This window comes from Gavia stellata, chromosome 1 (assembly GCF_030936135.1).
Source record: "Gavia stellata isolate bGavSte3 chromosome 1, bGavSte3.hap2, whole genome shotgun sequence".
Taxonomy (NCBI): domain Eukaryota; kingdom Metazoa; phylum Chordata; class Aves; order Gaviiformes; family Gaviidae; genus Gavia; species Gavia stellata.
The window spans coordinates 1,690,824-1,704,851 of record NC_082594.1 but is presented as its reverse complement, the minus strand read 5'-3'; the positions used below and the strand labels follow the sequence as shown (position 1 = coordinate 1,704,851).

The 14,028-nt window shown below is 51.9% G+C and overlaps 1 protein-coding gene across 1 annotated transcript in view; it reads left to right on the top strand.

Annotated features, from left to right (window-relative positions):
• Positions 1–11,683, top strand: part of CHRDL2 (chordin like 2) — a 30,708-nt gene extending 19,025 nt beyond the window's left edge. The window contains exons 10-14 of the mRNA XM_059823962.1: positions 790–958; positions 1,881–2,075; positions 4,869–5,051; positions 9,699–9,791; positions 11,604–11,683. Coding sequence (XP_059679945.1) covers positions 790–958; positions 1,881–2,075; positions 4,869–5,051; positions 9,699–9,791; positions 11,604–11,683 — 720 coding nt within the window. The remainder of the gene's footprint in view (positions 1–789; positions 959–1,880; positions 2,076–4,868; positions 5,052–9,698; positions 9,792–11,603) is intronic.
• The last annotated feature ends 2,345 nt before the right edge of the window (positions 11,684–14,028 follow it).

Sequence of the window (14,028 nt, the reverse complement as noted above, 5' to 3'; positions counted from 1 at the left end):
GTGCTGGAGCTGGCCATCAGTATGCTTTCCCCAGGCTGTTTTTATCGGCAGCCCCAGCAAGGAAAAAGTGACTCCTTGGCTGCCGAGGGTGGATTCACGGTGACATTTCAGAGCTGGGCAGCCCATGCCAGGTCTGTGGGATTAGGTCACTTACAGCTCCTGGCCCTGCCCTTTTCCATACTGCTGGGTGAAACGCCAGCGTCACACCTCCACCACCTATAAAATGTCCAAAATAGACACAAGGGGACCCTTTGTGCTGCATGTCTTGTCCCAGCAGTTTGCTCTTGGAAGCCTGGGATGTTCCTGGGATTTCAGTCCCACTGGCTGGCAGCCCCACACCAACCCTCCTGGTGCCTGCCAGGTGAGAGGGCAGGATATGGCCCATCCTTACCTCTCTGATCCTGTCTGGGTCACATGGATGCCGGTCCTCAGTCTCCTAGCAGGTATCTAGAAAAGACCAGCCCATTTCCTTGCCTGTGTTAGTGATGTAGGACCTCACATGCTTCTCTGAGGACATTGGGTTGAGCGTGGGAAGAGAAGGGTGCTGCCCCAGTGAGAGTGACCCACATGCAGCATAGGGAGGACACCATTGTGGGGCATTGACACAAGCTACTCAGCACCCCTTAGGCAGTGGCAGGCACCAAGATGGCTCCTGGGTCATTGCTCATCCGTGTGGATTCCTGATGGAAGGCGTGTAGGACACTGCATGGCTTTTTCCAGCATGCTTTGGAGTGAGAACAACACAACTGCCTGGGTCTGAGTCCCCTTCTTTTCTCTGACTGCTCACAGAGGCACTCGCAAGACCAGTGCTTGGGGGAAGCGATGGGCAGGAAGCCACCTGGAGCCACCGCATCCACTGTTCTCAGTTCTTCCCTGGAGTTCATTCCCAGGAGCTTCAAACCCAAGGGAGGAGGTGGCACCACCGTGAAGATCGTCTTGAAAGAGAAGCACAAGAAAGGTAAGGGATAGAGGGGCCAGGTCATCTGTGCTTGGCCTAGGGTGACTTCTCCAGGACTTTGAATTCTCCAGGGAATCTGTTTCAGCAGCAGGTTTCCACCACCGAGTCCTACTTCCCACTCCTCCACAGCCAGCCTCATCCAGCCCCAGTGGCCCACAGCCTCTTGACTGCATGAATCTACCACCTTCCAAAAAGGGTTGGAAGAAAATTGGTCCTTGGGGTTTTTTGGAGATCTGGGACCTGGGAAGGGAGGTGCTCAGCTGGAGGACTCGACTCCATGTGGTCATTCCAGAACAGTGCCACAGAGGGACAGGATGTTCCTCCTTGCACCTACCTGCCACATGCTGGGTCTGTCCCGGTGCTGTGGTCTTCCTCCTGGAAGAGAGAGTGGGAAAGAGAGAAGGCAACCCCATGGAGTCAAAGGGGGAAAGACAGGTCCCTTCTCCTCTTAGGGGCTCTCCCACCACTGTGTCTCCAGAAGGGCTCTTTCCAGTCCTTGGAGATGAAGCCCTGGAGGAAATTTTGGAACCTCCAAAATTTTTCATGGAGGAGTCAGCAGGTGGCACTCTTCACTGTGCTTCATGCCTGTGACAGCCTCGGAGAGACCCTGGGCTTGCAGAGGCTTGGAGGCAGGTGAGGTCCTGCCCACACTTACCACTCACTCCCACCAGGGTGGTTGACCCCAGCAGCCTCCATCTCCCAGAGCCTGGTCTCCCTACCCCATGGCACCTCCTGGTTTGGGTGGCTGCAATATCCTGGTGTCCGCTGCTGCCGGATGTGCTGCCAGAGGACCATGCTCCTCAAGACAGCAGGGCCACCCGTTTCTGAGGTGGTGAAATGTGTTGAGCTCCACCAAGCCTTGGGTGTACAAAGAGGAGGAGGATTTATTTCCATCAGCAACTCTTTTCTCTCCCTCCTCCAGCTTGTGTTTACAACGGGAAGACGTACTCCCATGGGGAAGTCTGGCACCCCGTCTTCCGGCTCTACGGCCTCCTGCCCTGCATCCTCTGCACTTGCAGGGACGGTGTCCAGGACTGCCAGAAGATCACATGCCCCAAGGAGTATCCGTGTGACTATCCGGAGAAAGTAGATGGGAAATGCTGTAAAATATGTCCAGGTAGGTGGGATCCCACCTGCTCCTGCAGTTGCCTTCCAGTTCCTTCCTTTAGCCTTGGTTTAGAGCCCCAGGAAGATGTGTAGGGGTTCGCATTGCTGGTGACTTGAATTCACACCAGATGAGTTCAGCAGGGCAAACACTGATGTGAGGGTTGGCATGTGTTGGAGGGCAGCAGGATTGACCCAAGGTGAGGAAGCTGCACCGATCCCAAAAGGTTGCATCTGTTGGGTGGGTATAGTCTGGAGAAAGATGCCCAAGGAGGGACATGCTAAGAGTCTTCAGACAGATAGAAGATGCTTTCTGGGGAGAGGGCACGGTCTGTTCTCCAGACCTCCAGCTGCGACAGGAAGTCATAGGGTTAAATTGTGGCGGCTCAAATGTAGGTTTGAAATTAGGAGGACACTTTCTGGGTGCGGGGTTATCTGTGGCACTCATGGTTTGTTTGAAGTTCAGTTGAGGTCCCCGTCCCTGGAAGGGGAGGGTTAGGCACACAACTATTGGAGTGGGACAGGTAGAACTGGGCTGGGGCTGGGCCGTGGTGGAGAGGACCTCTTTTTTTTTATGTTCAATGTGTTTTGGGTCTCTCAGCTGCTTCTTGGTTTTTGGAAGGCTGTTTACCTTGAACCACAGACCTGGCGAAGATGTGGCAGGGCATGAGATCTTCTCCTGTTCCCACTGGAGAATGTTTTCTAGATTACACCTCTCTGTACTATCATTCAGCAGTAGATGTTTAGATGATGGCCCACCCACTGCTTCCCTAGAGAGACTAAAGATACCTGAGTGTCTGTGAGCCTGACTGCAGATGCAGCAGTTTCTGGGTGATCTCCTCTGATGTGCATCTTCAGGATGGTTTCGTGGAGGGGTCTCACCAGGGAGAACAAGCATGGGGCATTGCCACATATAAGAATGGGGGCAAACAGGCTGCAAAGGAATTTCAGCTGGGATTTTCAAGGTTTTCCAGCCTCTGAGCAGGGAGGTTCTGGGATGGCCTCCCCAGGGGAGCGAAGGGCAGAAGCTCAGCTTGTTTTAATAAGGTTTCTGATATGTTTATGAGCAGGATTTATGACATGGTGCCTGGTGGGAATGGGATGTGATGAGTGAGCAGAGCCCTTCCAGTCTTGCATTCCCATTATAGTGGGTCTTTCTGGTTTAAAGTCTACAACTTTCTCTGCTGGAATCTCTTGTCTGCTGTTCAGTCTTCATTTATTTCCAGTTAAACACTCTGACCCAGCCAAAATGATTTTGTTCTTGCTTTCCAGTACTCATAGATAGCAATCACACACACATACACATTGCTCAGCCAAGTTACATGCTTGTCCTTTGCTTTACTGCATGGAGGTTTTGCCCATCTTCTTTTTCCAGGCAGTTTCCATGATTGTCCTCCTCTTCCTCCTTTGTACCCAGTAGCTTGGAGAGAAACGCTGAGTGATTTCTATTTGCAAAAGGGATCCTGATTTAAGAGGAATTGCTGCAATGCATTGGTCGGATGGGGAAACCACTGCGGCTGCTGGGGGCAGAGCTAGCGGCCGGGACCCCTGGGTCCCTGCTCCCCCTCCCCAACACCGTTGGCCATCGAGTGGCTCCAGTGTGAAGCTCCGAGGCTGTTAAATACCTGTTGTACCTGCAGGGACATGTGGTTCCTTCCCTATCGGGAAGGTGGGGCTGCCTTGATCAATGCAAAGAGCAGCCCTGGAGTGGGTGAAGTTTAGTGGTCTGTGATAGAGGTTTTCCTGCACCCAGACCCCACGGTGGCAGGGGTGAAGGTGGTGGGCTGTGGTTGTCTCCCTTTGCGTCATGCTGAGCCTGCAGATGTGAATGCTTGTCTTCCCGTTGCTGAAAAATCCCTGCTTTGCATCCCTTTAAATTGGGATTTCTATCCCCTCTCTGAGAAGAGTAGCTCAGGACCGCCCCAGAAAGCACGGGAGAGAGCAGAATCAGGCCTAAAATAACTGTCCTACTAAAATAAACCCCACGTGTCTATTTATAGCCAAACTTTCTTTCGAGTAGTGTAAAAAGCTTCAGCATCCAAAATGACAGGGAGAACAAGGCTAAATTCAGCAGAGCTGGGCTCCTCTGCGTTCCAAGGACCACAACCAAAGGCAATAAATCTCCTTCCAAAACCATGGGGGATTCTTAATTACTCCAGATACATTAAAAAAATTAAAAAATTAGCAGCCCTGCTTCACCAGGGATGTTGAAAAAGTCACGTAGGGTCCTGATGGTGCCCCTGGTGTGGGTCTCCCTGCCGTTGAACCCCATGTGGGGAGGGGGCTTGGGCTGCGGCTGGGCCCACCCGTGGGGCTGAGCTGGGCGCGCTGCCCAGGCAGCCCAGCCACAGCGCTGGCTCCTGTGCTGCAGGCTCATCCCTTCCCTTCACTGACGTTGCTCCTCCAGGATGGCAGCGGGAGCAAGGTGGGAAGCGGGGAATCCAGCCTGCGCTTTGCAGTTTTGATGGCACCAAGGTCCCTGCAGTGGGTATGGGGGATCCAGCTGGAGAAAATCCCCCTTACCCATCCCCACTGGCATAGAAGCTGCCAAAATCAAGGGGAATGGAAAATATAAGGATGAGCAGGTCCACAGATCCTTTATCAACATCTCCCTTCACTGACGATCTTGGCGCTGGGGACCAAGGGAGCTGGGACCCTGGGAGCCAAGGTCCCATTCAGAGATGTGGCTGTGCCACGTGGCATCAAATCCAATGAGATGCCTTTCCCTCAACTTGGGTGCTGAGATGACCTCCTCCAAGCTCCTTCCTGCCCCTATTTAATGGATTCTGTCCTTGTTTTTGCCCAGAAACTAGAGTCAAACCCACTGATGAAATAGTCACCACCCGGTGTGGCAAGAACCCCAACCGCGTCCTGGTGTACATGTTTGTGCCGCCAAGCTCGGAGACCTCCAAGGAGATCCTCAGGACAATTGCGATCGAGAAGGAGCCCGCAGAAGAGGTGGAAATCTACAACTGGAAACTGATTAAAGGTGAGTACCATAATGAAACCAGCCAGCAGTGAAGGAGGTGTGCGTGGAAACCTGGTGCTTTCCAAGCTTTGTTCAATTTTTCAGGCTTTCCTCGTGGTGCTCCAGACTTTGTGTAGTGAGTCGAAACCTGCTGACAGCAGGTTGGCTTTTCTAACTCCACGCTTTTGCACCCTTGCCGCAGTTGCATGCAGACCAAAGTCTGGAAACCATTTTTGGCCCCGGTGTACCCCGCCACAAGCTGCGACACCATCCAGAGGCACAGCACGTGGGCAAGCAAGGCAAGGGCCATAGGGCTGCTCTTCCAAACCTGCCTGCTTCCATGCCAAACGCACATGGAAAACAAAACAAGAAATTGTTCTGGGCATTCCATATTTTTGCTTTTGCTCTTTTTTTCCCCTCCAGTCCACCCATCACTGGGAGCAAAGCTTGCAGAACTGCTGCAAAGATACACAAAGGGGGGATGAATTGCCCCTAGCTCACTTTTTGGATAGGTGGATTTGGGTGCTCCAGCTGGTGGGTACTCCAGAGGTCAAAGCACAGCAAATACACTGTCAAATGACACCAATCTCTTGCTCCGCCCTGTACCTTAGCTTTGCAACACTCTTATGGACCAGAGGAGCCTATCTCTGTGAGAGATACTCGGTCCAGTAGATATTTGTGTTGTGTTTCTCTTGGGCCCAGGAAAGCATCACAGTGCCCCAAACCTGAGTCTCCGCTGGACATACTCTACTTCTTGCAAAACCTTGTGCCTTGAACGCTTGACGTTGGTCACGCCTTACCTATGGATACAGTGATCCTCAGCCCGTGTAGCTTGGTGTCTTCTGGACATGTGTAGGCAGATATTCTGGTCTCTAGGGTATGTTTCTGTCTCACCTCACACCTTAAGGAGACCCCAGACCTCCTGGGACTGGCTCTTCCCAGCTGCCAAGGGTGGACACACGTGGATAGTAGCTGGAGAAATTAACTCCAGAGATGGAGCCCTGGCTGCCACCATGTTTCCACCCTCCCCCTGCCATCCTCCATCCTCCACGGTGCCCCTCTCCCTGTCCTCCCCCCCTCGTCAAAGCCTCCTTCACAATGGCACCTTGTAGCTGGAGGACAGCTCTGAGCCTGCACTGTCTGGGCCCCACCGTTTCCTCTCCTCGCTCCTTGGCAGAGGTTGCCACCCAAACCTTCTCGCCACCTTCTGAGGCCAAAAGCTTCACGTCTGCACGGAGCTCCCAAGCCCTGCCAGCCAAGGACAGGGGAGGCCCTTGTCCCCGAGGCCAACACAGCTCTTTTGCTTGGCAGAGCGAAGTGTTACTATTGGGAAAGAGCATGAGCTCAGTCACATATGGATTCCACCTCTCCATGGTCCATCACTCTACCAACAGAGCAGTGTGTGTGGAGAAAAGAGGCTGCAAGTTGCGTCTGGAGCCCATCCATCTGCCTTTGTATGGGCTTACGATACCTACGTGGCCTCATCTATTTCTGTGCTGGGACTGTTTCCTCCACGAGGCAGGAGGAGAAACCAGCGCCAAAACCCAGCCAAAAGCTTTACCCAGCTTGCCGGTGGTGCACGACCAGCCCTCAGATGAGTGGCAGTGGGGGCTTCCCCATGCTTTTAGGGGTCTGAACACCTCATGAGTTTTGAAATGTGACTTTATGATGTTTTAGAGAAGGAATTATCATTGGGAATGAGGACAACAAAGGAACAGGCAGGACCAGAGAGGGACCAGCACGGTTTGGAGGCTCTGTCGTTGACTCCTGCCCTTCACCCTGCCTCACTGGAGGCTGGGCTGTACTCGGAGGTGCAGTCCCCCCACGGACCTCTTTCCCACATTTACCCTGCCAGGATGTTGATCAGACATTGATCAAAATACTGCTTTCTTTCCTGAAAACCTGCAGCTCTGGGCCCTTCAGCAATCCCCAGTGTTTCACCATGCTGGTATACCTCACACCTGGGCTGGCGGAGACCTACAGGGCTTGGACCATCCATCCCCACACTCTTCTGGCATGTGGTTGAAGATCTCGTGCCATGGAGGCTCTACAGCCCATCTAATTTCTTCCACAGCCACAAACCCCTTCCTAAGGGAAGACTTTTCCCAACGTGCAGCTTCCCTGCAGCTCGAGCTCATGCCTTCTCATCCTCTCCACCGCAGGTGTGAAGAGCAGATTCCTTTTTTCTGAAGATGCCATCAGCTCCTGCCTCTGTCCTCTCTTACACAGTTTAAGCAGTTGAGTTTTTTCAGTCTTCCCTTGATGTTAGAAATTTCTGGTCCTTTGATCCTTCCCATAGCTCTGCTCTGGACTCTCTCTGTGTCTTTCTTGAAGTACAGAGCCCAAAACAGGGTGTGGGGCTCTGGTCAAAGGTTGTGTCCTGCTGGGATGGGTCTCATACACCCATATGCACCCAATGCTTCCATCTCCATCCACCTGCCAAGGCTTTGTTTTGCAGATGATTTAGCAAGTCCTGAGACCAGTTTCTTGAGTTAGACTCTCTTCACTCCCCAGCCCAGCGTTAAGTATCACGTTCAAAGAATCATGTTGGTCCCCCACGTAGTCAGCAGAGAGAAGCAGTTACGATATGTCCCGTCCACCCATTTTAGGATGGGTAGAATGGCACTGTGGAAGACCCTGTCTCTCCCTTGTCTCTCCAAAATTAGGAAAGATTAATTGCTCCCTTGGAGATGGGGCTGGTCCTTAATTCATTCCTTGTGCTCTACTGGACTCTGCTTGATTTTTGGACCTGAGGCAGTGCCTAAAGCATAGAATCATAGAATCATGGAATGGTTTGGGTTGGAAGGGACATTTCAAGGTCATCTAGTCGAACCCCCTGCCATGAGCAGGGACATCTCCAACCAGATCAGGTTGCTCAGAGCCCCGTCCAACCTGACCTGGAATGTTTCCAGGGATGGGGCATCCACCACCTCTCTGGGCAACCTGGGCCAGCGTTTCACCACCCTCATCCTAAGACATTTCTTCCTTATATCTAGTCTGAATCTCCCCTCTTTTAGTTTAAAGCCATTACCCCTTGTCCTATCGTTACAGGCCCTACTAAAAAGTCTGTACCCATCTTTCTTACAAGTTCCCTTTAAAGCACCAAGAAAGGTGCTAAGTGCCCAACAGCCCCACCACCTCCCTCCACCTCATCCTAAACTTTGCAAAGAATGGTCCTGTCTGTTGGGCAGGATCTGCCTGCCGGGAAATGGCATCACCCTTTACCAGCTCCATCCCCTATTGCCTCTTCGGCGGATGGCAAGCACAGTGGGCTATTCTTATCTGTGCCGCCTCATTCTCTCCTTGTGCGTGCTAGAGCATCGTCTGCATTCCTCCGCTGCTCCCCAGCTCCTGGCATATGTCAGAAACGACCATCCGGGGGGCCAAAGGTCTCAGCCAGCTTTCTGAGGGCTCTTGGGTGAACATTATCTAGGTTGGTTGATTAAAAGATGTTTATCTCTTGTAGCTCTTGTTTAAAATATCCTCTTGGTTACTAATGTACTGGAAAGTGCTTCATCAGCCACGGGGACTATAAGCACACCCTCCTGCTCCTTTCTAAGTATAGACCAGAAGGATTTATTGAACACTTGTGCCTTTCTTGCGTCATTAACAGTTTTATTATCTCCATCCAGTATCTTATTTTGTTACTGGTAGGACTTCTTTTCCTGAGCCACTTAAAGGACTTATTAATAGTCCAAATATCCACATATTTCTCTGGATGTCTTTGACTTCCTGTATTAATTTTCCACAGTCCATAACATCTCGTTTATATGGATTGCTAGCCGATTCCCATTTGTTACGTACTCTTTTATGTGTAATTGCTGCTGGGAATCAGGCAAAGTCTCTTAACCAAATAAGGGGGACCATGTTGACCTCTTGACATCTGCCGGCAGCAAGATGCTGGATGCACGGGGAGCCTGGGTGAGAGGTGGGGAAGGATATGCCAGGCATACTTGCCTGGTTTGTCACGCGAATATGAATATCATAACCTCTAATCTCGCAGAAAGGTCGCATCCGTTACTAAATGCAGGTTCTGGTTTTCTTGGGTCAAACGTCTGAGTCAGGCACCTCCACTAACGGGATGATGCTAGCACGGAAAGAAATATCAATCTCTGCTGAGGTCATTCGTGGGTTCTGCTGTCCTGGTGGAGTTTCAGGGCTGGGGGCAGAGGGATGGAAAACATTGGTCCCTGGCTGCTTCCAGGAAAGGAAAGCATCCGAGGATGGAGGGGCCTCTGCAGTCAGGGAAGATAGGTGGTCAAGAGTAAGCAGAGAGGACAGGGATCCCCCGATCCCATTGGTCTCACCTTAATTTCTCATATGGTTTTGGGGGAGATCAGACCTCCTCCAGTGCAAGATGCTTTTCAGAGCAACAAAATCTTATTGCTTTCCCCTGCGTCGTAGTGTTGTCCCTACCGTGTTCTGATTTAACGAGCAGTTACTGTTTTCAAATGAGATTTCTCCTGGTCCTTGGCCAGCCCTGGATTCGCTCCCAAACTCCCACCAGGCTTCGGCAGCAGGTCCCTCACTGAACCAGGACCCCGGGGCATCCAGTGCAGCCTGTGTCCTTTTTGCATCTCAGGAGGGGACAGAGAGGGGTACATCCAAACCCATCTGAGCTTTAAATCGAGCATCGCAGAGCCTGATGCCCTGTGTTTCCCTCTGCAGGGATCTTTCATCTGATACAGACCAAGAAGATCAGCAAACAAGAATTCAAGCAAGAAGCGCAGAACTTCAGGCTGATCACCAGGACGAACGAAGGTAGGGAGAGAAAAAAACCATTTCCCCATTCCTCCGGCAGACCCTGCCCCAAACAGCCCTGTGTTTTGCTGCATAAATCCCGGCACGGTGTGGGGAGCTGAACTGTAGGGAGAAGGTTTGTGCAAACAGCTGGGTCGGGGCTGACCTGTCTTCACACACATATGCAACACTCCTGGTTAGCAGTCACATTTTCACTTTATGGTATCGGAAAGGGCAGCCAGCTTTCTAAAAGTGGATGCACGCTTGTGAAATCCAAAGGCTTTGTCTCTCCAAAGCCCGTAAAACTGTTTGATTTTTATATCTAATCCATCTGGTGTTATGGGGGGGGGGGGAAATGATGCAAGGGATTTGAAAAAAATAAACTCTTGAAATATTTTTAAAAATCATTCTTAATGTTCTTGGATGTGCGTAAATGTTACAAAAAGCAGGAATGCCAGTGCACATGCCGAGAGTGCCTGTGTGGAGTGAAGCTGCTGCGCTATTTCCCGCTGGTTGCCTCTTCGCCTGGGCTGGGTTAGAGTTTTTAATGGGTTAGGTTCGGATCGGAGCCATTCCCAGTTGTGCAGCACCCGCAGGTCATTGGGTCAGCCAGGAACAGCGCTGGTGCCCAGCGCATACCAGCACACCCAGTTCCACAGGGAGGATGGAGATTTGTTTTCACCCCCAATCTGTTTGAGACAACATCTCTTGACCTAATCCTGGGGGATTTTTCAAGTCCCTGCTCCCAGGTTGGGCTTCCCACCCTGATGGGATCTCTGGCGCGTACCCAATGCTTCTTGCCTCAGTTTCCCCTGACAAATAACCCTGTTGTGAAACCATCCCTCTGCGTTGCCGCAAGTTATAGGAAAGCATTGGCTGATGATTTCTTCACAACAGGAGATCAATTCAGCTAGAAAATATGCCCCCCCGGGGCTGACGACAGGGCTGCGTAATCCTTGCTGGGATTATGGGGGAAGCACCTAGAGGGAAAGTGCCTCCAGCCACCTCCTGCAAGTAGGAGGATGCTGGTGTTTTGGGGGAGCAAAGAGAGGGATTGGGGAGCTTTGTGCTCATTTTTGGGGTGTTGCCCAGCTCCCACCAATGCATTTGCTTTGCAGGGGGTCTGCAGCTCACCGGTGAGGCTGTGGGGGGACCCAGGGGGTTTCTTCTCCTTCTGCAGCAGGACCTTTCCCGACTGTAGGTGGTGGCAATGCCCTGCACGAAGAGCCAAGGCTGGGGCAGCAGCAGAAAAATGAGTATAATTGGGGGGGCTTTGAGCAACCCACCCCAAAGAAATGGGGCTGACAGAAGGGAGGGGAGAAGCATACCTGCCCACGGCCCATGAAATGTGAATTTTGCTTTTCTGCTGCTTCTCCCCCTGAGAGGCAGGGAGTCAGCCCGAATCCCAGATGTGCCGGGGAGGACGTGGCCGTAACTGCTCACGTTAAAGCATCCTTTGAGGAGTCAGAGAGGGGGATTTATCCCTGTTTCAGACTGAGCTCCTTTTCTTTTAAGAGCGTGCGAGCGGTTTCCAGGGAAAACATTGGAAATGCTGTTGATTGTGCTGTTGATTGCATTGCAGGAGGTATATAGGGCCCCTCTTGACCTCAAATACTATTTTAATTGCAAGATGGCAAAGTCTAGGACCAGATTATGGCACTGCTGATGAGCTGCTCTGGCCATGACCAGCGTCATGGGCAGACCTCTCTCCCCACCTCTCTCCCAGCATGGTCCTCATGAGTCCTCCAGTGCGGAGGGTGCTATGTGTTGGGTAAATTGTGTTCTTCTGCTCCAAGGGTTGTTGCTAATGAATGTCTGTCTCTGCTCATCCAGGTCACTGGAACATCTTCCGAGCCCAGACGTCAGAGCTGAGGATGACAGAGAGCCCAGAGAAAGAAACGAAGAACTTGTAAAGAAAAAAACTTTAACCTAGCTATTGATTTATTTACACACAGACACACATACACACATACACATATATAAAAAAAAAAAGTTGCAGTATTAAATAGACTGGCACAGCAATAAAGGATACACTAGTGTAAATTACAGAAATTCCAGCAAACAAACCAAATTGAACCGCACTGAAGCCACAGCTGTGGAGGTGCCTCTCTCCAGCGGGAGAGCGCAAGAGGCCGGCCGGCATCTCCTGCTACCGAAGATGTTGGGTGTGCAGAGGGAGGAGGGAGAGATGGCGGAGATGTGAGACCTGGTGCGACGTGAAGAGGTGGGATACGTCCCTGACACCCCGGCATTTCTGAAGAGCATCAGGAGCTAGCAGTAAAGCAGGAAAAGACCATGCTTTTTACCACCGCTGGCATAAAGATGACCTGCAAGGAGAGAAAAACTCATCCTTATTTCCTTTCCTGGAGCCTCTGTGATCTGCAAAGGGTTTCTTTGGCTGAATAGCCCCCAAAAGGTATTTCTTGAAAAATCTTGGGTCTTTTCTCCTCTGTTTCAGCTGGGAGGATTCTTCTCCCTTCTTTGCAGGTCATTTGAAGGTGTAGTTTTTGGGAGGACCCACTTGCTGACAGGGTCTGAGACCCCAAACACTGCACTAAGGTTGCTACTAAGCATGTTATTATGCTATATATTTATATATATATCCTACATAATATCTACTGGGCTGTATTCACAAAAGGGGCATCTCCCAAAGGGCGAACAGGACCATTTCTGCAGCGTGGGGAGGAGGGCATGCAGCAGCATCGCCCTCCCCCTGTCTGGAAATAGCTTTGGGGGATTTTCAGGTTGTTTTGGTACATGTATTTATCCCTGGTTTCTTGTTTTATTCTGTTTTGATAAATCTATTTATTTGGAGATCCAGATCTGTCTGTTAAATCTGATTAAAGCGTCTTCTTGATTCATCCTCCTGTGCCGGCTCTCCTTTCCCTGTAGGGTCTGTGTTACAACTCGGGGGGCCTCGCTGGGACCCCCATTCCGGTGGGGTCTAATCCCCTTGCACTCACTCAGGCAATGTCCTCAGGGTTGGGATGTGGGGTTGGGGCATGCAGAGAGCATCCCACGGATGCTTTGCTCATCATCAGGGGATCATCCTGCCCCACTTGCTTACGTTCTGCAGCCAGTTCGGGGCTGAAAACGGAGCTCGGGGCTGGCAGTGGGCACGGGGGTCAGGCGAAGGCTGGGGGCAAACCTGGGCCAGGAAACGGGAGGACCTGGCGTGCTGGACAGGCGCCCAAGCAAGCTGCTAAGTGAGTGCAGGTGCTCGCTCTTGGACAGGCAACCGCTCACGTGGGGCTATAAAAGGATCAATACAAGCAGCTCCCACCCCAGGGATGGCCGTGCCTTCCCCTTCTCTCTTTGTTATGCTCCAAAAAAAATGGGGGTTGCTGCCACGCACTCGGGACGTGGATGGAAACCAGGTCTGTGCACGGCCAAAGGATGGAGAAGCCAGAGAGCAAAGCATCCGCAGCTCCAGTGGACCTGCGGCAACTGGGGACAGTCAGAACAGCCACCGGGCACCAATCCGGCACCGCTCACCAGAGCCGTGCGATGATCCAGGCGACAGGGCTGATCTGGTTAAATTTATCCAAGAAAAAAATCCCAGTGATGCTTTGGGCATTGGGGGTGTCCCCCATGGCGTGGGGCAAAGGGAGAGGGGCAAAGCCACCCTCTTGCCCCACGGCTGTGTGCATGACTGCAGCCGTGCCCCAGCGAGGAGGATGCTGCCAGAGCCCAGGCAGAGCCTGACCCCTCACTCATCAGCCTAATTAAGTCGCTCTTGCGTGCTCTAATTGAAGCAGAGCAGAGGTCCAATTTACTCTCATTTACCAGAAGCGGCAGGTGTTTGAAATGAAGCTGCCCGGTTGGGTTCCTAGGGATGGCTGAAGAAAACCAGCACAAACCCTGCACTGCCTGGCCCAAACGAGGTTTCATGCAGATATCTATAGGTCACTGAGCCCATATAGGTTATACTGAGCCCATATAGGTTATACTGAGCCCAGACACAGGCAGCAGACCTCTTGAGTGCAAATCAGCAGAGTGCCATGCACACAGAGCTCCTCTACCATCTCCAGGACGGTGGTGGATGTTGCCGGCTGCTCCACGGCCAGGAGAAACCCTTTGGTGAGTAGCGATGGAGGAACCTGCCTGGGGTGAGGTCCCTGCCATCCTTCACTGGGTAACCAGAGCACGGTGCATCATATTTCTTCTAAAAAGTGTGTTTGAAGTAACCGCAGAGCTGCATCACCCCTGTGCTGCATCGCCCTGGACCCCTGGCTGAGCTTTGCCTTGGGTGGGGAGA